This window comes from Wasmannia auropunctata, unplaced genomic scaffold, assembly GCF_000956235.1.
Source record: "Wasmannia auropunctata unplaced genomic scaffold, wasmannia.A_1.0 LD336027.1, whole genome shotgun sequence".
Taxonomy (NCBI): domain Eukaryota; kingdom Metazoa; phylum Arthropoda; class Insecta; order Hymenoptera; family Formicidae; genus Wasmannia; species Wasmannia auropunctata.
In genome coordinates, this window is record NW_012026863.1 from 696,634 (window position 1) to 721,956 (window position 25,323).

At 39.4% G+C, this 25,323-nt stretch overlaps 1 protein-coding gene across 1 annotated transcript in view; it reads left to right on the top strand.

The window, feature by feature from the left end:
• Positions 1 to 25,323, top strand: part of LOC105452620 (discoidin domain-containing receptor 2-like) — a 78,535-nt gene that overhangs the window by 28,718 nt on the left and 24,494 nt on the right. The window contains exon 2 of the mRNA XM_011693894.1: positions 10,324 to 10,458. Coding sequence (XP_011692196.1) covers positions 10,368 to 10,458 — 91 coding nt within the window. The 5' untranslated portion in view covers positions 10,324 to 10,367. The remainder of the gene's footprint in view (positions 1 to 10,323; positions 10,459 to 25,323) is intronic.

A 25,323-nucleotide genomic window follows, 5' to 3' on the forward strand; every position in this document is an offset into this window, starting at 1 on the left:
GCTTTGTGGTCCATAAAAGGATGGCGTATATATCCGACGTCGCGGAAGAACAACGTACGATGTACAGACGCGAACGACGACGCTGATGATGGGGTGGTGATGCTAGGTGGTGGTGGTAGTGGTGGTGGAGGAACGTATTACGCGCTCTTATCGCAATGACATACTTCGTACAGAAGGAGGAGGAAAATTGTATCTCTTGAAATGACGCGAGGTTAACTGAACAATGTAACGATGCCGGTGTATCGTTTCTGGTGCCGGTGCTGCCGGTGGCAGCGACATTACCGGTTGCGAGAAAGCATTGAACGCACCGTGAGAGTAGACATGACGTGAGAGAGCGGCGGCGACAATAACCACGGCGACATCAGCGCGATTTCGTTTCCGCGGCCGGCGCGATACGCCGCAAAAAGTTTCGACGCGCCGATTAATCTATTAAATCTTTTTACGAGCTCCTAAGAGAGAATCGCTGAAACTCGGGCAATTAAAAAGTTCCCCGTAACCCGGCGGCTTAATGCAGGGGTGCAGCGTTGTACGTGCGGCGCGCGGCGGGGGAAAGAGGGAGGGAGGAGGGGAGGCACGAACACGTTAAAGGCCACATTAGGGTGAATGCCGCGTATCGAGGACGATTTCAACCGGCGATGTAAGGACGCGACGGGAATGGCAAGAAGCGTTCGATGACGTATTGTCAGATAACTTATTATATGTTAACGTACACGCGCGAGTACCTCCAACTACGCGGAACGAGAGCGGCGGACTGACGCATCGAGGGTATCGTTTAACGATACACTAGCCATTTGGGACACGTGTTAGCTCAATGGTTCGCGCAACAATGAACCACTTCGACACGTGCGCATGTGTGTGTGTGTGTGTGTTTGTGTGTGTGTCGTACACGAGAGAGCTGCTTTCGCGCGCGTGACACGATTTCTCTAATTTAATTATGTTATCCTGCGTTCGTTCACGAAGTTCCTTCACGGAATCGTATAGCTCCGACCGCGTGGAGCGTCGTGCCATCGCATCGATCGCGCGCGTCCGAAAAAATGTGTAGCGCGATGACGCGGAAGGCGTCTTGAATATCTGAACGGGGCAGCGCGCCCGCAATTTCGTTCGCGTCCGGGCGCGCGTACGCGGAAATCGAATTAAATAAATTTCGCGCATTGAATTCGCGATGAAGTTCCGCGTCCATTATGCTTCCTTTGCAGAAAGTCGTTTTATTCCGCGCTTCCGCTTTACGCAGATAACGCTCGAATGGTACGTGCAATATACGATAATGCAATGTTCCGGGGACGGTTCGATGCGCGCGCGCAGCCAGTATATGCAAACTCCTCCGCTGAAATATTTATAAGCAGGATGTTCGTTACCGCTTGCACTCTTTTAGAATAATTAATTACCCAATGGCGCGCGATGTATGGCCACGCGGCAGATGATTCATTGGACGCGCGGCGACGGCGGCAGCGGAGGAGGCGGCGGTGGTTCATTCTGTCGGGAATACAATCTCTTTTTTCCGGAGGAAAATCCGATCGTGATGTTCGGACAAGTGCGCCCCCGCCGCCGCTGCGCCAGATAATAATGCATGCTGCACCTTGCGCTACAACAGTTGAAGCGGAAACAGCGGAACTTATCGAGAGGATATCGTTTATCGATACTTTTCAACACCGCGCACGCGGGGGGATGCATCAACGGTATGCGATAATGCTTGGAACGTCGTCGGGTTTGCCGCGACGATGCAAAGGGCGGTACGCGATGCGACGCGACGCGGCATGGACGCCTCTCGCTTCTCATCCGTTATTAATCTACCAGAAAATGACGATCACCCTCGTCAGTTCACTGAACTATAAAACTTGATCCACAATGTATACGTGCAGCCGACCGGCAAGGGACGGACTGATATCGCATCGACGCAATATTATATGATGTAATTCATATATATCGAAATATTGTCAAACTTTTAAACATCATCGATATGAAACGATATTGACAGTAAATGATATTGTCGACAAGAATTTGACGATGAATATCATAATATATATTCCAATATGTATGAGATAGTATAGATTTCTGAGACTTCCTTATATCTTACTATTATTATTAAGTTGTGTCTATACAATAATATATAAACAATAATTTAATTTGCATTATCAATTAAATTATTAAATTAATTATTAAATTTAATTAATTAATTTTTTTATTGCAATAAACATCAATCATAGCTTCATTTAGTTTTATAATTGTTAATTAACTGATATTTATAAGAAATATGATTTTTTTATATTTTCTTACGCAAAAAATATTGTCTATTCTTATACCATACGACGGTATCATAAAAATATAGCAGACTAATTAAAAATGTAGCCGACTAACAAAGTTGTAAATATAATAGCTATTTAAAAAAATCAATATTTTAATTACGTAAGTTAGCACGGTAGCAATATTATAATCACATAGTATCATTATCGTAACTTACATAAGTGATTAAAATTTTGAATCTCCGATATATCGACACATACATATTTACAATATATCGAAGCTATTCACAATTCTGTAACGTGCTACACATATTTGACGTGTTATTTATTTACAAAACTGGAATTTTTAGCTTCTTGTAGTAATTTGAAAAATGCAAATGCTTCTCTTATTATAATACACGATAAATAATATGAAAATCTGTCAAAACTTCTCTAGCCAACAATAAATCGCTTAAAATAGTTTTAACATTCCGACTGCTACGTGAATTCGCATGCAAAATTTGCATGCGTGAGTAGCATGGTTATACCGAAAAGGGAGAGAAGGGAGGGGTAAGGGTTAATGCGAATCGTGGAAAAGTACCCGATGTAAACCGTGTGATTCATATCGCAATATAAATATGCATTACGCCAAGGAATATACAGCGTCGAATATTGCAAAAATCGCTGGAGCTTGTACACCATTATTCTTTCGGGACGTAATACCTGGCGCCAGGCAAACGAACACCGCAAAAGTAACAGAGATGCCGTGCGTACATACATTTGTGTTTTCCCCTGTTGAAAATCTTCCAAGGAATATAACATTGAAATAAGAAGACATTTCCCCGATTGTACGCGAGACGAAATAAATGGGCTTGACAGACATAGCTTTGTTCCATATAAGCGTTGTCTCACCGCCGGAAGATATATATCGGACATATCGTTTAACAATCTCGTACATCATGATCGCGATACACAACGAGAGTGGACTTGTGTCATGCAGAAGAAAACAGATATGCGAAACCGAAAAGACGCCCAATATCGTGACACGTGGATTCGGAAATATACAATTTATATGTAATTTTTCGGTAAAGAACGAGTATTTGCATGAAATTTTTAGCCGCGTTCAGCCACGTCACGATAGATCTACGCTAAAAAAAAGAAGTTATTGCAACGACATTGCAAACAATTGCAATTGCATTGAATATTTGTTTCTTATATTTCTGAAGAAGTTAGCTTTCATTAAATAGACGCTATTCAGGTCATCTATTGTGTCAATATTCTATCGACATCGCGAAATAATGAAGCACTCAGGCTAATGAAGTCTATTGTGCAGTATGGATCTCGATAAATGTCCAGCTAGAAAATTTTTCCGAAGCTGATTTAACGTCGTTCGAATCTGAATGCGCTCGAAAAAAAATTGTCGCGTAAAATAGAGATGTTTTGGGGCGAATCGATGGATGCAGCTATTTTAAATATCTTATCAGACATTTATTGCTCGCGTATAGTAGCGTGTATTAAATTATGCCGAGACACACGTGAAGATTAATCTAACGCGCGGATATACAGAATCTCCAAAGCTGGCCTTGCGAAGTGTGTGTCTTAGCCTGGATGTAGTCCAGAGGCTAAATCGTGAGCGCAGCGGGCCATGTGAAATATTACATCGTGCTAGTCTTTGGAATATGTCCGCGCCATACACCGGTAAATGCCTAACGCCTTGTACAAACAGGCTGCAGGCGTTATCTCGGCCGAGACGATGGAAGGCCGCAGGACATGGTGGCGCGGTGGATAGAAGATTCTGCGATGTCGGGAGATTCCGGATATATAATATACTTATATATGTGTGAAGGGTGGGTGGGCAATACCATCAGGGAGAGGGAGAGCCAAAAGTTCTCTTGGCACTCTTATACGTGCCGCGATAGCTTAAAACCGCAGGGTATGCGATAATAGCCAGCGATAGGTCTACCGGGGTAGGCGATGTTCCGCCGACCATTCAGAACGAAGCCTCCTTTGGGATTGCGTCTTATATGCGGACAACCACCAAAGAATCAACTTCCCCCCTTCCAATGTATGCAGAGATACGTGTGTCGATTGCGCATCTCCGTCGCGATCGTTCCGATTTCGCGCGGTAGATGTGCGCTTTCGATAATATTGCGGGAAAATATTCTTATGATTTCCTCCGCAACACGTACTCTAGCTAGCTCGCCATTTCCACCCACAGAAAACACCTTCCGTTATTCTCTCCTCGATCGAATCCGTTCGAGTATCCTTTTACGGAAGCTATAGCGTCAAGAGTTTCTTTGCACAACTGATAGCTTTCACAAAACTATACCTGAGTGATATCCTTTTACGCTGCTTATTTTTATTCGTATGGATAGATAAAGATAGATTTTAAACAAACGCGCGATTTATTGTCTTTAATTTTCTCTAATTTTTCTCTAACTGCTGAAAAAAATTTATGATATGATTCGAAAATTTATTTGATTTATACACATCAATTTTGTAAACGCGTTTACGATTTTCGACTTTTTTGTTTGATCCAGATCTGCAAAACGGAATTTCTCAGCTTTTCGCGCAAAAGCACACTAAACTAAAGCGTTTTACGCTGCTTATTTTTATTCTTGTGGATATAGATAAAGATAGATTTTAAACAAAAACAAGCGCGCGATTGTTTTTAATTTTCTCTAATTTTTTTCTAACTGCTGAAAAAAATTTATGATATGATTCGAAAATTTATTTGATTTATACACATCAATTTTGTAAACGCGTTTACGATTTTCGACTTTTTTGATCCAGATTTGCAAAGTGGAATTTTTCAGCTTATCGCGCAAAAGCACACTAAACTAAAGATCATAAGTGTACATCGAGCCGCGTTAACGTGGAGGACAGGGGGGGAGCACCTTTCCCCGCTTCCATACACCGTGGCAACATTAGAATAAACGAGCACTGAAAGTCTAAAGGGGGTTCTTATGGGAATTATGGTAGCCTTAGGTAGCTGCTGGCTAACTAAAGTTAAGTAATTTATCCTCGCTACAATTTTCTACCGCACAAACTCGTATCAGTATTAAGATAAGCGATTCGTTATTTTGTAGACAGCCGAGTTATAATGATGACTTAGTATCATGTTTTACTAAACTTTCTTAGTCCGAGACGTTTATCATTTATCAATAAATAATTATTTTATTTTGGGAAACTTATACCGGACTATATTATAAATATTTACATCATTACAAATAATATATTGTGTCAAAATAGTCAAATATAATATATAAATTTAGTATAATTTATAAATACTCAAAATAGGATTAAAGAACCAAACGAAATCAATTATATCTAGTCTTAGTTACTAAAATCACTTAATTTAATCCTTTAACGGTTTGAGAATACGCCGTGACTCGTTTTTCGCTTATATAATTAATAATCGTTCCATTCGCTTCATACGGGACGTCGCTCATGTACATAAATGAGTCGTGATTCTTGTTCGATATATATTGATTACAATTGTGCTAATCACTTGTACTTATCTATCTAGAATTGAATATCGCGAAGCGCTTCGATATTGCCGAGCCTGTCTCGATTGTGAGCCTCCTCCGTCGGACGTTTCTTATTTTTCCAATTGTCCAGTCATATGGATTGATTCACAGTCTTTATTCAAACTCTCCTTATATTTTGCGGTCGACTCGGGATATAGCTGGCCGAGGACCTTTACATTGGTTGCAACTTAGATTCGTGTATTAAGGAGCGAGGCTCAGGCCCGACTAGTATACCTCGCCGAACCTCGGTTTTTCCTACCTTCCTTCTTATATCCTCACTTATCCTCTTTTCTCCCCTTATAGCCTACTTTACTCTTACCTATCTATATCCTTACAATATATATATTTAAATATTTAAGCGTTGATGAATATTTAATTACGTCTAATTTAACTGTGACGGTACATTTAACAATAATACAATCATAATCAGCCATATGCAAATTGATATTATTAAATGTTTAAAGCAAACCTTCACCTCGACTCGTCTTTCGGGAGCTCGTACATTCGCCTTGTACGATTCGCAAGTTTCACTGACTCTAGCTATCGAGGTCCATAAAATCTCGAATGTATTTTGCAACGGCAGCAGGAAGAAATTCTTGTCCTCTCAGAGTTCTTGTCATTACGGAAAAGTCCTTGGAAAGTACTTCTGAGTCTTGAAAAATTTTACGAGGTCCTCCTTGTCATTTTCTAACGACTAAACTGTTTTGCTACGACATCAGTTTAGCAGTTTCATAACAGTTTTAAATCTCTTAACTAATTAGTATTCCCAATTAGTGTCATCTATTAATACTAAGAAATTTAATAAAAAGTCATTTGAAAATCCAAAGAGATGATATAATAACCTAATTTTCTCTATAATGAATATACGACAAAGATATAATTAATAATGATTATATATATATATATATATATATATATAAAATCATTACTATCATTATAAATTTATGGTGTATAAAATAAAGATAGATGGTGCACATTTACACCTTTCTTCCCTCCCCTCCCCCCTCATCTCTTTCTTTCTATCTTTCTTTCTTAATTTCTTTCACCAAGCAATTTAGCATTTGCCGAGGTATCGCGTGTAATGATTCGTCGCAACGGATGACAAGGCAATGTTTAATCACGATATCCGGGACGTCCAACCAGCATAGCTAATGAGGCAAAATGTCTTCAATTAAGTGTATCACAAGGTATCGACATATCGCGTACAAGATAACGAGGCACAGCCGTCATATGACGCGATCGATATTGCGCTGCCAGAGGTCCCTTTGAATGATATATATTGTACATACAAACGCGTGCACGTATATAACCAATAGGAATGAGGTGCGTATTAGCAAACATCAAGCGGGCTAATTTAAAATTAACTAATCACTCGCAGATAAATGCAGTTAGAGCATCACGTCGAAATGTAAATTAGCATTAGGTTGCTAATTGCCTATATGTGGATTAGACGATCATTATGCGGCTAATTATGCCGCAATAAACTAAACGTAATAATATATGGCTGAATGTAACAATATTGCTACATTGTGCGTGTGCGAAGCAGTGTAAATACTTTGCTCATTAAATTTTTGTATACTTTAATAGATAGAACGAGCATACAAGCATATAAGCTCCCAGAGAAAGAGAATAAGAACAGAGAGTTTTATATATTTCCATGGCGTATAAAATAAGTGTTCTTTCGCGTTTAATATTAAGTATATATTCGGTTAATATTCCTTCGAAATAGTAATAACAATTGTTACCGCATTCAACGTAAATTGCAATCATTATGAAGTAATTAGCGGCGCTTCCACGATATATTAATACGAAATCACGATTTTCGAGTGATAGGTTTATTAGTACTAACGGCACGCTGTGAGGCTCATATTATATATATATATATATATATATAAATTGACACCGATTTAATTATCAGACCCCCTATTGCTATTGACATATGCGCGCACATTCGGCTTTGATCGAAATTCTCTAACAAAGCAGCTGCTTTGCTGGTTACATCTTAGAGCGTAAGATAGCAAATATAGCGTCTCCCCTCCCCAAAACAGATATATGGATGCACGTGTGTATACGCATACGTCAATAATCAATTAAATTATCGGCAAACGCGTCTGGGTAGACGCCATCCTAATTTGCGCCTCCAATGTCCAAATCGCTATAGCGGCGTATCACCAGTCACAAGGCCGGCCGTTTGCTAATTATTTGCGGCGGGCAGAAAACGCGATCTAAACGGGCGATATCGCACTCCGTGCGAGGGTCGTTAATGGTATTTCGGTAACATCAGGTCGCAAGTGTGCACTAATTAACGCCGTGTCGATAGCAATGCTACATGTCCCGGTACGCCAAGAAACACATAGGCGGTGTACGGCTATAACCGTGGCGTCACATTGCATTTACAATCTATCAAAACGCGATAAATCGGTCGCGAAATTATCCGCAAGCGGGCAAAATCTTCGTACGCGGCACGGCATCGAACCGTGCAAAACGAATTTAATCACATTCGTTATTAGTGTACCGTAAATTATCCATATATGAAGAATATTTTGAAGGGGAAAAGTTAACAGAATTCTGTTATGAATCAAATTTTCGGAAAATTATATAGTTTTGCCTTGCGCACGTGAGTATTCATCCACCGGTATTTATTATAATTTATCAAAATGCAGGAACGCGATAATTACCAAAATGATATTTTTGATTATGTACCATCATGGCAATTTTCGTGGGAAAATATGGCGCAAAATTGTCATACATTAATATTTATTACCCCGTCGATTCTTCGGCTCGCGTATAATCATTAATATCCGCTTCTCTAATAGTGGAATACATAAATAAATATCTGTAAATACGTAAATACGACGACTCGGGGTTGCGATTACATCCGCGGTTTTGTTCACGTTTGCCTACACACTGCACGCAAACAAAATCTCTTTCGTGTTCTGCAATCTGCATCAACTCCGAGCATAAGCGGATCGATTTTAGCCACAGAAATTTTCTACACACCATAGTGTATCTGCTTTCATTCCGGGATTAACTTTTATTCTTCCTCTAGGCTAACGTCATTCGAGTTTTTATTCATTTCCGCTCGTTAAGTGCAGCATCGATGTGTAGAAAGGTCGACGTTATACACAAATCCGAATGGTGAATGATGGCAACTAACTAGAGCACTGTTTCCGTGTGCGCTGTGTGTGAATCGTGTCGTGTCATTTTCTCCGATGGTCGTTAGACCAAAAAATTCGAGGTATTTATTATAGGTAAATTGCCAGTTGAGTTACCCCGCGAGAGATATTAAATCGCGTGACGGCGTAACGTCGCGTTCCGAGCGAAAGCAATTAATTAATGTCGATTGATGTGAATACCCTTCGCGTGGACATTCACGGCTCAGCTACGATATAAACGCAGTCAGTGCCCGCTGGAAGCTGGGCTAGTGTCTAGCAACTTAGTTCCGAACCTTCTATCTGCGATCAATTACTCTTCGTAGAGTTAATTACTCTTTGTCTAGCTTCTAGCAATACGTTACTCTCCTTATTCTCGCGACGGATCGGAAAAGTGCTCTACCTTACGATACCTGCATAAATTTTAAAGCATCATTCCCTTTCTTTTTTACAGCGACAGATCTATCAAAAATCTTTTCTACAGTAGGATATAACGTAATAATGTAATAGAATTTAATTCTCTGAAATTTCTTACAAACCTTCCGTGAAATAATTTAATATAATCTTTAACATTATTAGCAACTGCTCTCGTTCAATTCCTTCAAAGTTGAACAAACGCAAAAGCGATATCACTTTCCTTCTTCCGATTCCTCATAAATATCTTTCTTTAATTAGCTGGAAAATTTTTCTAGTAACTTAATTATTTTTACAACTAACTTATTTCTTGAGTTTTTTTTTACTCCTAAAGTTTTTTCCCAAAACATAATAAGTTCGCGTTTCTCCATTCCCTCTTATCACGCTTCTGCCCTTCATCGAGAAGGACACGCGGATGCAAGATTGGGCTAATTGAGCGGGGACTCGATTTCGAGTGGGTCTCTCTATGTTTTCTCTAGGCGACGCACGTACCGCGGAAACCACCGAGGGCTGACTGGTCGTCCAGGATTGTGCCAAGAAAAAGGAATACGTAGACGCGTGTAGTTTTACTCTTAAGTCGATTAAGTTCCTTTTTACTTGACCCTCCACCTCAGGCGCTGGGACAGAAAATATTTCGAGAGGCGGGTTTAAAATCTCCCGGGTGCTTCGTGTAGAGACGTGACCGAATAGCGATCGAAGGTTTTATCCGGACCGAAAACAATGGCAGCAAATTGGAAGGCAGGCAATATCACGTGGACTTCCGAAGCACGTCCTTGCACGAGGAGCGAAGTCTGTCTTCTCTGCTTTAAATATTGATTCCGGAGATTGGCGAAATCAAACTAGAATTCTTTCTCCTTCCTCCATCCTCTCTCTCTCTCTCTCGGAAAACTAATTTTCATACATATTGCTACATAACGACAAGTGCTAGCTAAATGTTTAAAAAGAATACACGTCCAATAAGAAATATACACGCCTTAATACGAATATTTTACAATTGTATGTTTACAGCTATTTGTCGAATGTTCTGATGAAGTCATCACTCAACGAAGAACATGAAGACCGATTATTTATCGATAATCGTTAAGTTCTGTACATTGCTGATACTGTTTGGACCAGTCACGGATGTTCATTCACTCGATATACGTAAGTACACTTTGCAATAGTAATGATTAAATGTACAATTTAACGATTGCACAATCCATCGATTGCAAGTAAAATGCATGAAACTGTATAACAGTATTCTCAAATTTTAGCAATCTAAATGTCTTAAAAATTATGCATGCTGTTTTATAATATATATAATAGAAGCTCACTGACATTACACAACTCTATTTTGGAAGTAAAATTGTCAGTGTAAAATTCGAATTGTTTTCACTTCTATCTTGTAAAGCACATTTGCGTTTTAGGATGTAGCAAGCAAATTAATTGAAAATGATATTTTTCACTGTGAAACGTTAATAAAGCATTCTTCGAGCTAGAATAGAACCGCATAGTTCTTGCGGGCGAGGTGACAGGCAATAACAAAGAAAGTCCCGTGCAGTCAGCTGCGCGAGAAGTCAAACGATGTGTTTCCGAGCGAATTCCGGGCTGTTGCAGCTGCGGAAAGCCCATTTCTGCAGAGGTGCTATCCTTACCTTGCCCCATACCGCATCCGCGGCTTTCTCTCCATCTCCTTAGCCCGCTCCTCCTCGGCTGTCAAATTTTTCATCGGGAGCAGGTGATTTCCGAGTTTTTATTTTCCTCCGGCCTGCACCACGATGGGGGTGCTATCACTTTGAAGTAATGACTCGCTATTCTCCATCCGCCCGGGGGATCAATTATTTTGAATCTAATGCGACAGGATAAATTGCATCCCGCGGAAGTCTCCTTGCGCCGACCTCCTCTCCTCTTCGATTCCTCCATCCCTTCCACGCGGACTTCGTCGGCGAAGGGAGCGGAGCAATTTTGCGCTAAAAGGCGCGCCACCTTCGGAAAACAATTCCCTCATTACCCCGAACCAAGCAGGCCGCCTTGCAGCTCAACAAATTGGTCAGAAAGCAGCGTGTATCGATTGCTTTACGTTACCTTGTGTATACTGAATATTTAGAATATTCTCTAGAATTTCATGATAAGAAACTTGTTATATAAAACTTTATACAAAAATCTAAAGAATATTTCAAAATTCTAAAAACTAAATGTAATGCATAACACGAAACTGTTTATTATATTCTACTTTAACATAAATTTTATCATGTTTTAGAAAGCAACTAAACTAAACTTTCAAATTTTTTAGTTTTGATGAATAATATCAAGTGGATCAGTATGCTATGTCGTTAATATATTCATTCAGAGATTTTTCTATTTTATTCAATATATAAATGAATTCAATAAAATTTATATTCTTCGCTATAGAATGTCCAAATTACATAATTCATTTATAATGAAATTAATTTTTATTGTATGCATGAATGGGCATTGAAAGTCGTATATCGATTTGTCAACAAACCCATTGAAATACATCAATGCTACGATTTTTGACTTCAGAATCATAAATTCGATATTTTTACTTAAATATAAGAATGTTCAAAAAGCGCAAGAAATGAAGCAAATATCAAATGCGGTGAAGACATTGAAAAGAAGTTTAAATCGAAAAGCTTTCCAAAGTATATTCAACATCATCCGCGTCGAAAAACGCTCCGACGATTTTTATCAAAGGCGATCGTTGATTTGCGTTGAGATATTTGAGACACGGCATGTCTTTTTTGCGGTGTAAAACTCAGCGAAATTCTTTCTTCGTCAATCGATTATCGGCATATAAAGCACTATGGTTACCGAAAGAACGTTCAAGCCGCTTAAGAAGTTCCTGAGATTATTGATGTTTCCACGAAGACCGCAATAACGGTGCTCGTGTCTCTATTTCCGTTTTACTGTAATACGATCCGTGATGGTGTACGTGCTCAAAATATTATGCCTTTAGAACGGGACACGCGAGTTTATGTAAAAGCTCCACTTTCGCTTGAATGTTAAAGACTTTTCCCTCTTTTTCCTCTGTAAGTTTTTGACCGTTTCAATATATCTCCATAAGCCATCTACTGTCTTTCTTTTAACTGTTCTTTTAACCGTTTATTAATCGGATGGAGCGCCAGTCCTAGATGCCACGCTAAACACGAAATGCATAGAAAATGCATGTACACTTGCGTCATCGCGTTACATGTACGACTACGTCATATTTTACAAAAGGTCAGCGCCATTACTCTTACACCTTCCTCGCGGTAACGACTTCCTCGAGAGACGACTTAATGGACGAAAGGTCGTAGAAGCGGAGGAAACGACGAGGAACACCTAGCACGTAGAGCGCCGTTGACACAAATGCTCTGACCATGATTTAAGGGTGTTTTCCACTTAGATCTATTAAAATAGTTATCTAACTTTAAAGCGTATATATTCGACGAAAATGATGCGTCTATCAGTAAAAAAAGAAAACCCCCGCCCAACGGTGATTTGTCAGAATCTAAGCTCTAACATCATTCTGAAGCTTTCGCCGAGAGTTATTAACGGAAATAAGATAAAAAAAAAACCGGTAAAAAGCAGATTGTAAGCAGATATGAAAGAAGGGTGTACAGGACGGAAGATTGGAGGGCAAAGGGGAGGGTAAACGGGCGACCATTGTTGCGAGCTTTCGCCGGTGCTGGGTTCCGCTGGCGTTTTCCTCGTTATGGTAAATGGTCTTGTCTTCGTGGTTGGGCAAACAGTTACACAACGATAAGTGCTAGCGTCGGGTCGCTAGCTAGTAGTCGGCTGCCGTCGTCTCGAGACAGTTTCGAGGACCTTTGCTCTCTCTCTCTCTGGTTCTTCTGTCCTTTGAACGAAACGTTCGTAGTTTCGTGACTATCGCAGCTGAGATTCTCTGAAAGGTGTCCGGTGCGAGCACCGAATGACTGCTAAAGATGCACAAAGGTCCCCATTATCCCGCGAGCAAATCATTCCGTTCCGCGCCACTGGAAATGCACGAGTACAAGCGCGTTATTACTTCGGGGATGCGCCTGCATGGCATACCGACAGGGCAATAAGATGAACGAAGAGGATGTGTCAGAAGTAACAACTGAAACTTATATTGGAAGACTAACCTTTAGACTGCATGACTTCTAATGAAAGTTCGCAACGTGTTGGCGTATAGTGCTATGTGAGACATGTAGCCGAATGGGAGACTATGGGAAATATACCTAATGCATAACACCTCGGTAACTGACTAATAAAAAAAGTAGTCGTTCAACAGGCGAGAGACGACTCTTTGCGAGATTTTCAATTTGTGGTTATTAATATTTCTAATACTTATATGCATCTATCATAGAAATTTAATGATTTTGATAAATTTAGATGAAATACTTAATTAAGTATTCAATTAATTAATTTAAATTAGATATCGAAAGATTTATTCTAAATTAATGGTAGAATCTATAGATGAGAAATGAAATAGATCTGGGTCATAGTGTATATTTTACGCTATTACAAGCTCTGTCATTTTATCGAAGGAACTTATGATACTCGTGATACAAACTCATGATTTGAATATGCAAATCACAATGGGTTATTTTAGCAAAGATATGCAAGAGTGTAATAAAACTTTTTAATGAAACTCTTCACAGTTTTCTTTAATACATCAAAAAATTTTCCATGTAAATATGTGAACGGATCGTAAACTTGTAAAATAATCCCGTGAGAATATGCCCCGAGTCCTATAAAAGATAAAAAAAAGTGGCGACCAGAAATCGAAAAAGTGTCCCAAACTCTCTTGCTTATAATGATTTACAAATTTTCTTCTAAACCGTTATAGATCGTAGTTCTATCCGATTTAATATTCGACTGCAGTACCTCAAGCGTGATCGTTTAAACTTCATTCCAAAGCACTTCCGAAAAAACCCTTTATTATTCCAAACGCCTATTTTCATGCACGAGAATCCGTTCGAGAGTGATCTATACATTTTCTTCAACGGGGCTAGCTCTCATAAGTCGACCAGGAACGTTTAACAACGTTATAACTTGGGTAACTAGGGCAAATTTGCCGGCAAAGGAGATTTCTACACGTCGTTCTACTTTCTCGCCGATAACAAATTAGCCAAGTTCAATATTTGACTTGGTAATGATTTCGGCATCGCTCGCATTACTTACATGGCCTATCCATATAGACACATAGCGCTCAGTGACAATTTACCTAGCTGAAGAAAATCAATCACAATGAATATTACCGGTTCATAAACGAGACAATAAATTAGCTTTACCTCTTAAAATTTAAAATTGATAATTTCATGAAATACGTGCTTGTAATCCTAAAAATTGCAAATTTTTATTATAAAATTTTATCAAAAAATCTTATTGCAATTGCATTGAAAACGTAATAAGTTAATTGGATTGTTTTTTTAATAAACAATATCTTTATCGAAATACTAAAATATTCCGTATGTTTAATTAATACAAAATTACTTGTCAATGATTGAATGATTTCTTCAATATTATATAAGCCACTTTTATTATGTGCAAATGATTCAATGAATTAATATTAGCCGCTTATGACCATTATTGTCCTTTGTAAAATTTAATTGATTTCATTACCAGGGATTATTAACAGAGAAATCGTATTTGTGTAATATTCAACGAGAGCATTCATCTTTCATGCACGTGCGATTATGTTATAGAGGCTGATCAAAGGATGATTTAACTGTCAAATAATTAGAGATGATCCGATAATTGTAGAAAGATTGTAGATTAAGATGAGAGATAATGAAAGAGATGATATTACGATCCTCCCCCCCTCCCGCCCCTCTCGTCCCGCATGCATTCCCTCGACTTCGATTAAAATCCAATTTCTCTTCCCCGCCTACCACGTCATTGCCGATAGATCAAATTCGCTACACCTTGGCGGTGACTTTGATGCCCCGAGAAAAATTCCTATTCTCCTTCTCGCAGCGCCACCCTCCCTTTCTCACGTCGCCCCGTTTAGCCCGATATCGCATCCGACCTTTTTCCCATTTTCCACTAGACGATTCTTCCGCCTAGCCTTTCAATTTGAAATGCAGAAGAGTTCCAAGCATTTCGACTAAATCCGGAATCGTGTTGTCGTTGGTTAATTCTTGAGCGTGCTATTTTTCGGCGCGTAACATCGTCTGTTCCATTGCTATTCTTCGTGTCAGTTTTGAAGTGGGATCAGCTATACGGAAAAAGTAATGATATTGATTTTCATAATTGAATTTAACATTTATCTCAAATTAGTAATATTTGGATGTGATTTTTGATTAATGCAACATATTTATTTCAATGAAATTTCTGAATCTGAAGAGTGCTTGTACCACTCTTAAAATAAACGACTTGATATAAACTTTTAATTGAAAAAATTAATTAGCGTTAAAAATATTTCGATTAATTAATTCTTTAATATTATTTAATATGAAATGAATATTTTTAATATAGGTATATAAAGTATAAAACATGTTATTTATATTTTTATATTCAGTTCTTGGGATAGAAATCACGACTGCATAATAGTTAAATATTAGGTACTAAGCAATAAAATATATTCTATGATATAGCAAAGTCAATGTAAAGATATTTCCTCAGCTTCCGTTTGTCCGAGCATCCTCTTTCCTCCCACCATCCTTCAGCTAAATCGACCATCTGCGACAAGAAGCAGCCTGGCTTTCCTCGGATTTGAAATGCAGAGCAGTTTTCTTCGAGAATGAAAACCCACAGTGAGGTGGAAACGTCGTCTTGTTCAAGTCTAAGTCGCTTCGCCAGTTAATATCTTTGGGTCTTATCTTCCCGGAAATAAAATAAAACTTGCCCATGATGTGGTTCATTGTCTCCTTAGTCGGCATCTTTATTCGCGATTACCTGCACCATCCATTTTTACCTCTAAATCAACTTATTCCTCTCCGGAGTCATATTGAAAAGAGAATTCGTAATGCCACATTTTAAAATCTGAATCTAGATTTAACAAAAATCTTACAGCCTCAAAAATTATTCAAATGTTGGGATGTACTTATAATTTGCCTTTCAGGAAGGATGGAAAATAACGAAGAAAAATATTAAATGCATTTCTAATATTGTAACATTCGTGAGTTCAAATAACATTTATTTATTTGATACATATTAAAAACCGAAAGTTAATCTGCAGAAAAAAGATCAAATACTTTTAATATAAAAATCATCTATTATCGTCTTTCAAAAAATCATAATAAATTTTTAAATTTTACCTGGTAAAAGAAACAACTTTGTTAACAATTTTTTTTCTTCTTTCTATCAATCTTATTAAGTCATTTTTATAAGCATAATTGTATTTAACATATATGCGATATAGAAATGTACTTTTGAAATAGTTTGTTCTACGCAGCTCGCAGAGTAATTGTAATGCAAACGAAGAAGAAAATGTTAATCACATTTGATATATAAAAATTATAATTCTATAAGTTATTTCATCTTATACATATATTATGCCTTTGAAATTTTCGTCAAACTTTCAAAATATAAATTTTGTAAAATTTTAACATTATATTAAAAAATAAGAAAATATTCAAAGATATTTATTAAGGAAGACATTTATTAATTGAGTTATGGTAGAGAACAAAATATAATTTAATATTTATCATCTAGCACTTAATCATAATTATAAATTCTATTGCAAAATAACTAGATAAATATATAAAAAAATGTGTTTTGTACTTCTTCTGTACTAAAAAATAATGATTTTATATTAAATAAATTTAATTAAAATTTAATTAAAAGTATCTATATGGATTAAAAAGTGATATTATCGATATTATAGTCAATCAGAGTTTATCAAATCCTTTATTTCGAGAATAATATAAACACTTCAATTTCGAGAAAATCTTATTTATTTATATTGAGCGAATTAGTCGATTTTATACTGTTTTTCTAATAGAAAATCGATTTCTTTGCAGATAAGTATCCTATCGGTAGGAGAACGACAGAATATTTCTCGTAGATCAACCTTCGCCTTTTATCTCTGCATGGATGAAAGAAAACGTTACGCTTCTAGTGGCTCATTGTCTTTTCAACTCATCTTCGCTCGTCTTCTCTTTCCATCGTCCAGTCTTTCTCGTCTAATCTTTGTCCAACGCGCTCGGCAACTCTTTTCTAGGCGAAGCAACTTGGGAAAGAGAATTCAAATGAGCGACACGTTGAAAGCCAAGTTACAGTGGCATGCTTGCAAATAAAAAGAAAGACTTGAAGTCGTCCTTTAAAACGAAGAGATTTGACCGAGTTTATCTTTGAAATCCGTTGAAATTTTAAACACTTTTTTTAGTCTCATATACAAAAGAGAGATAAGTAAACGTGTTCATTGTGTTCACGGTAACTCATGATTTATGCATCAAAAAATATCGTTTATTATATATTACTCAACGAAAATTGTGATGAAAATTTCAAATTGATTAATTATTTGTGCTATGGAAAATCACCAACAAAACATGTCGAAATAATTTTTAAAATAAGAAAATTAAACGAACAGTAATATTGCGTACTCAAAAAAATGTCTTTTTCTCCTCTAACAGAATTTGTATTTTTTTGTAATTTCTACCGGAAAACTCTTCGCCAGCCACAAAATTTCGAACCCAGGCGCAGAATGTAGGTTCGACCGAATTGCCTCTTGAATACGGCAGAAATACGCGGAATATACTCAAACCGAGCGGAGTTCGCCATGCGCTGATGTAAGTAAAAACGCGGTGAAATGTTCGGGCGACCGGCGAAGTGCAACCGGCGCTCGGCGGAAATACGTTTGAAAAGCTGTTTTTATTTGTTACGTCGCGAAAAGCACTCGTCCCTTTTCTCGCATTCGAAGTTTCGAGCCGGGCACTTTGGAAACCATCGTCGTCTTCGATCTGAAACTGCGGTCAAACGGTTAATATTCGATTCTTATCTCCGCGCGATGGATAAGACGGACCTATCCCGCGCACGGGGGTCGGTCCATTGTCTCTTTAGTCGCCGTCGCCTCCGCGCCCGATTTCTCTTCCGGTCTCATACACCCCCGCGGACCGGTCCGACTTTCTCAAACATGCCCCGGAAAAAGGGCATTATACGACGGCGCGGGGTTGAAACGTAAGAGCGTAAAAGGACATCGGCCGGAGGCGGGGGTGAAGGCGAAACGAAGGGGTGGCCGCTGAAAACCATCTTCCGGATAATCGTATTACCCGGTGGCATTGTCTACGGCTAGCCAATTCGAAGTAATGAGACACAGTCGGTTGCGGAGAACAATCGGGTTTCCACGGCGTGCAGGCGCCGCGACGTGCCTTCCTACCTTATCCCCGTCTCTTCCTTCCCTACTCGTCATCCTTTCCATCCGCCATCCACCATCCTTCCGCCCTCACCTGCCCTCCCCCCTCTCCTGTCCCTCTCCAACCCGCGCGGTGTCCTTCGTCACTTTCGCGTCTGGTTCCTCCGTTACTATCTTCGCCTCGCCCTTCTGGTTTATAAGGAACACGTCAATCCTACGACCCGTCGTGCACGTTAAGTCTCATCCTATTCCGTTCCTCATTCCCCGCCAACAATCGAGCTTCGGGCCGTCCGCGCGCATGAACGCCTCCTCTTTCTCACTTTATGGAATATTCATATTCTATGCCATCTTGCACCGCGTTATATAGATAAGGATGCGCTGTAAGTGCGTCAACAATGGCGATTTAAGTGGAACAGAGTGAATCATAAAATGTTTAATAAGGAAAACTTATTATTGTTTACCTTTGTAAGTAACAATGAAAGTTTATTTGAAAAAGCAACCACTTTGTTTATATATAATTCCTTTTTATATACATATAATTAAAAATGTATTACGCTTATTGTATATATATATATATATATATATATATATATATATATCGTCTTATATAGGCCACAGAATTATACAGGTTAAAGTGTAATTGAAACTATTTACGGAAAAACTCTTTTTAATTTCTATATAAGCGAGTACTTAAAGACGATTTCTCAGAACTTCTTAAGTTTTTCTATGGAATTTAAGATAACTGAAACGTGGAATATATATATTGTTTGATCCCACAATACCCGGTATAATAGTCGAGGGAGTATCTTGTTTGTGCTCCTTACTTCACGTCGATCGATTTCTCCTCATCGCATTTTTCAATACTAGCTCGTAAGAGACACGTCAATCCCCGCGACCCATCGTATACGTTAAGTCTCTTATAAAAGCAACCACCTGAGGATAATTCTCTCTTTGTTCCATTTTCCTTTCCTCCGCTTTCCATTTTTCTTCTGCAATACCTACCTTCTACTGCGTTTGTAAATCTCGTTTCATCACCTTAGGACATTTGTTTCATTTGTTTGTAAACAATCTTTTAGAAACTTCGATAATTCGAACGGAATTAATTAGAACGCGACTTTATTAAATTCGCGCGTTTTCCAAAATTATTTCTCGCGACGGTATTTACTATTTACACGCGCCATGCACGTATATCCGCCTCTCGCTGTCTCGTAATCATTACGGCGATATGCCTGTTAGTTCGTAAACTCTCCCGGCATACCTTCCCATTATTTTCCTGGCTACTGATTTCATCCGGGTGTCGCTGCCGCTAATTAAAGTACACGATAGGAAGTCTGTCACTCTACGATCGCGTGTCTTTTCTCACAGCGAACTACGCAGGTAGCCGTGGATTCGTTGCTCCCCGATACGTTATAGAGTAACGTAATGAAATATAGTCAGAATCGAAATATCCGATTTGCTAATAACATTTGACACGGGCGGAGCGCAAGGAAAAAGCATTCCTATTACAAAGGAATGAAAACTGCTAATAAGAAACGATGTGTGTGCGTAAATGTATTTCGAATTAATTAGTTAAACACGAGACGTGAATACCTAGAGTATTTGGCCAAAGTACAATTACATGATTTGTAAATTTGTCCTTTTAATTAGCGCGAGTCGCTTTACCTTCTTCCTGATTTTATGTGCTCTAGCTAATAGAATTCCGTCGTATGGATCGAAGGAATTTTCTCACAGTGCACGGCGATAGGAGTTCCAGCCTGAGATTCCGTTGTAAAAGATGTTTGCCGTTTCGCCGAGCCATTATATCGAAGATTATTTTTCTTATCACGCACAAAGAGGGAAGACAGAAGATGAGAAATACGGCGTGCGTGCTTAAATAAAATCGCCGGCTTTGGGATAGTAAATTGGAGGAGATTTATTCTATAAAACTTCGCGAAGAGACACCAAGTGTTTCGTTATCGGTGAAGATTACACTTGTCAGATCTCTCGCGTTAGAATCGACAATTTTTATCTCTTTTATATTAGGATACGACGATTTTTATCTTGAGTGATACATATGAAGCTGTTTTTTTTTTTTTTACGTTAATTGTAATTCAGATTTGTAGGAGTACTTAAAAATTCGTAGCGTCGCGCGCGTACCTTTCAGGACAAAGCTGTAAACGGACGGAAGCTTCGCAACATTTTCCGGGAGTGGACCGCGTACGTCCATTTCGTAACTTTACGATTTACGATGTGCGGAACACGTAACACGTAAACTCGCGTTCGCGTATTCCCCATGTTCGAGCGATGCAATATGATACGGGTTCTACCAACCAGAAACAGTGCGTGAGATTGGGAGGCGCAGAAAAGCTGATGTGCACAGCAAAATATGCAAATTGTGTTATAGGTGACATGTCAATAGATGATGTGTGGTACATGAAGATTAAAAAAAATATCATTTTTAATATATATAGAACCGCAAGCCGTTTTATTCGTTTCACAGAAGACATTTTTTTAAATTGAACGCCATCGTCCATTACAATTTTTTATTTATTTTACATTTTTTTTATTTTTTTTTTATACAATTCGTTTATTTTTGAGAAACGAATCGACGTTACAAATGATAATCTTCTCTTTTTACTTTTTACATAGGATATTTTGTGCAGAATTTTATATAGAATTTCTTGAATTACTTACAAACATTTGTACTGCCATGCGTCAAAGAAAGATCCATGAAATCTTCATATATCCGAAATATCGTTCAATTTTTGTCGCTCCCTCGGAGTAATCCCCAATAAAACCGGATTTTACGGATACATAGGTAATGGTGACAACATTCGGTGAGAAACTATTTCCATCTGCAGGGTAAAACGTATTGCCGCGTAATCCGGACCATTCCCCACGAAAGAACATGAACATTAACTGCGAATAACGTTAATAAACGGACCCTAAATTAGTGTCACCCGTTTAAATTTAACTGCCCCGTTGAAAACTGGTTCGGAATTGCTATATACGACGACTCCGCCCGGAATTCTATTGTAGTTCCTCTGTAATACACAGGCGCGCGTTTGGTCTTTAACTTTACGACGTTCTTCCGCGACTCGCTCATTACAATAAACACGCCGTTACGATGGACGCCTCAGGACGCCACCACGCGCGCGGGCACAGACTCTCTCCCGGCTGGCCTTAATATTCCGACAAAGTGGCCGGGAACAATTTCGCGACTAACGCCGTGACATATTAAAATGCGCGCTACTGCTCTCGCGTAGCTTTTGAAGCTTAATGGAAGATTCGTTAGCCATTAAAGATACACCGTATCTTTACATGCGCGCTGCAGCAATTTTTCAATAATATGAAATATATATTTGACGCATATTTCATAATAGTATCAATTAAGCGTTTGCATTAAAAAAAATTCTCTAATTAGCTTGTTATTTTGTTACACGATACACGATTGTTATTCACTTCATTGTATCCCGCGCATTTTAATTCAATTACAATTATTCGCAGCCCTGGCACCGCGCGCTGGCTTCTGGAATCGTGTACGCATTACAATGATAACCCGACGAAATAAATAAAAATGGTAGGAGGTAATAAAGGCAAATTCCGCAAAACTACAGAACGCTGCCTGTGCGTAACGGGAGACATGTGATATTTCATAACGTGAAAAACGTAGAGCACGTACCCGGTATAATAAAAATCCTGACGAACCGGATGCTTGCATATCCGCGAACTGTACGAATATATACGTCGAGCTCCCCATCCTATTCATCGATATCCCCGCGAATCGGCAGTTGATATCTGGTAAGAAATTCACGTTCGGCCAGACACATCCATTTACGAGGTAAAATATAGCATAGTAGCGTGATGGTTTTCCGAATGGCGTCGTCCCGTGACACCGTGGTGAGGGCCCAAACGATGTGTGTGTGTGTGTGTGTGTGTGTGTGTGTGTGTATTTTGTGTGCTTTGTGTGTGAGCGTATGCACGTACATAAAACGCGGTTTTATGTATTATTATATTTACATACGTACATAGGTACGTTTTCGTCTTTGAAAACTCTGGTACGAACGGGCCGCCCCTTTCGCAGTGCCACGCAGTGCCTGTCTTCCCGTCGAATTGCCGACGGTGAGGGTACGACGGGTGGAAAACGGAAACGTGAACGTGAACGTGTTTCGTGTTAACGTCGTCGCAAACACACTCGCAGATGGCGATCTACGTATCCCGTACGGCACGTAAATCCGATCCCCTACCCACGCGGGCGACCAAGGGCTGTTGCGAAGTTCTGTCGTGCATTTCTGATGGCTATCATTTGGTATTGTAATCCAGACACCGGGACGAGAGCATGTACGCGATGATAATGGACGAATAATCGTCCAGTCCATCGACGTACATCGCTAACACGGTTTTCGAATTGCGCCTCGGACTGATAACGAGTCGATGAAGCGACTACCAATTATCTTGTAATAAGCCTGACGAATTTTGCCCGCAAGCACAGAACCCGCAATGTTACCATCGAGCGTATCCGTTCTATCGTCAACGATGTCTATCAAATCGATGTATCGGCGCAGGAAAATCTTTAGAAAATCCTTTCCGCGCGCTAATCTTTAAAATAACGCCGCTCCCTTTAATCGTGATTATAAATAAAAATCGATAACTCCTAAAAATGGAAGGCAGGTCAAGTGCGGTTCAGAGAAACATGGCCATGCTATCGGGCAGGATCAACTATCCCTGGCAGTTACATTCGTGCTTAGTTCGGGGGATTATAGGCGGAACACCTGACGTACTCCCATCGGTCCGAACGAATCGAGAACCAGACAGAAACAAACAAGAGAAGGCAGCGGGGAATAGGAGGGAGAAAAAAAAAAGATTTCGCCCTAGTACGTAGTTGAGTTCGAGCAGGTAACATCGACCCTCCAATCCGGGAATCCTTATTTCAAACGAGGACAAACAGGAGGAGTCGGCATGCAAAAACGAGACCTCCGTCGGTCACCGTATGCTGTTCATCCGTGCGGACAAACGTACCCGAAGAACGGAGAAAGCCGATTGTGCAGAGAGCATCGCAACAGGAAAGTTTCCAAGCCGGATTTTCGTTCGATAGTAACAGGGGACAAAGTGGACCAGGTGACGCGGAGAACACCTCGCAGGGAGCTTTACAACACTCGTGTGAAACGTTAACGTGGCGCACGCGTACGGAATTAGCTTGACGAGCGCGTTCGCCTCGTGAAATTAACGTCCGACTTGTTTCGAGGCTTGATTTTCGAAAATTGCTTGTTTCGCGTAATCATTCTGTACAAACTGACGATTTAAATTAAAAAGTAAGAAAATTTCTCATTTTTCTACAAATTAACGAAAAAAACACTGTTGTTGCGCACGACGTGAAAACAATAGAAACAAAGGGAAAAAACGTATTGAATGAGTAACATGGCTCGAAAATATTGCAAAATTTCGCGGAAATTCTCGAAATAAAAATAATGGGTATTTGGAACGCGATTATAACAGCGTGTATTAAAATAGTTTAAACTACAATACTTTAATACATTGTGCGGATTTAAAGTCGCGAGACTACGGAGGCGCCAAGATTTCGCAACCTCCTCAAGGTGTCTCTTCGTGGCGCTGACTGTGGCCGAGGCGTCCGGATTTCCGGCTGTCGTGTCCCCGGGTTCGCCAAATTGCACGCCACCTGGCAAGACGAATAGTTCGACGTGGAATGCGTCGCAATGAATCCACGAAACGCCTCGTATACCACCGACCACCTCGCGTCAGGATTCTCCTACCCGGACAATGGGTGCGAAGGTTGTTACTTACTGGCGCCGAGAGAGGCGCATGAACATTCCGACAAGTACGAGGTTGAATTATAGAAAACAGAAAGTGATTCCGGAAGATTATACTTGAATGATGCAGGCGGTTTAACGAACGAATTTCCGGACTCGGTTCCTCGAATATCCGCAGCATCGCTCTACTTTCACAGGGTGACTCGACACTCTAAATATTTCAGGCGCAAAAAAATCGAGTCATACATTTTTATGTTGAACATTATAATTTTACTAATTCTTTTGTATTTACTCTCGTAATCCATCGTTTCGTAGCTCTCGTGTCATCTCTCACATGTCATACACCAATTTTTTTACATTTTTATTTTTTGTTTTTTTTGCGAAGTTATCGTTCTTTCGTTGCTTATTCTGTTCCACAGCTCGCGCGAAAACGATATAAACGACAAATGGCGGCAGTGTACCGCTTCTCTCGGGGGTTTGCGTTATTTCACGTCGTTTGTGACTGGTGCGTCGGCTTCCACTGTTTTCGATCGAACGTTTGACATGTGTTTCTTTTCTCTTATCTGCTCTATTTGTGGATTGGAACAAAGCGCGAAGCGGAAGAATATTTGCGCAAACTGGAGGGAAAGATGGAGAGCACGAGAATTCTATGAATACGTTTCCAAGTTCAAATGCCCATGCGATTTCCATGCGTCTCGCAGGTGCGCCGGATGTCTACCGGTATCCGTGGAATGGTTACAAAATGCCCCTTGTTGCTACTGTAACGCAACAATCCGAGCACATGGAAACTTAGTGTAAAGTTATATCAGATAAGAAGTTATGATAAATCGTGCACTCTTTTTAAATCTCAACTCTCTTTTAGTTTAATTTAATTTTTCAATTTAATCTCGCATTGCATGTATATACGTGTAATATATACATCATTTCTCTCCTGCACACGGAAAAAAGGAATTTTTGAAGTCTAAAAATTTTGCTAGAAACAGAGATCGGAAGAGCACA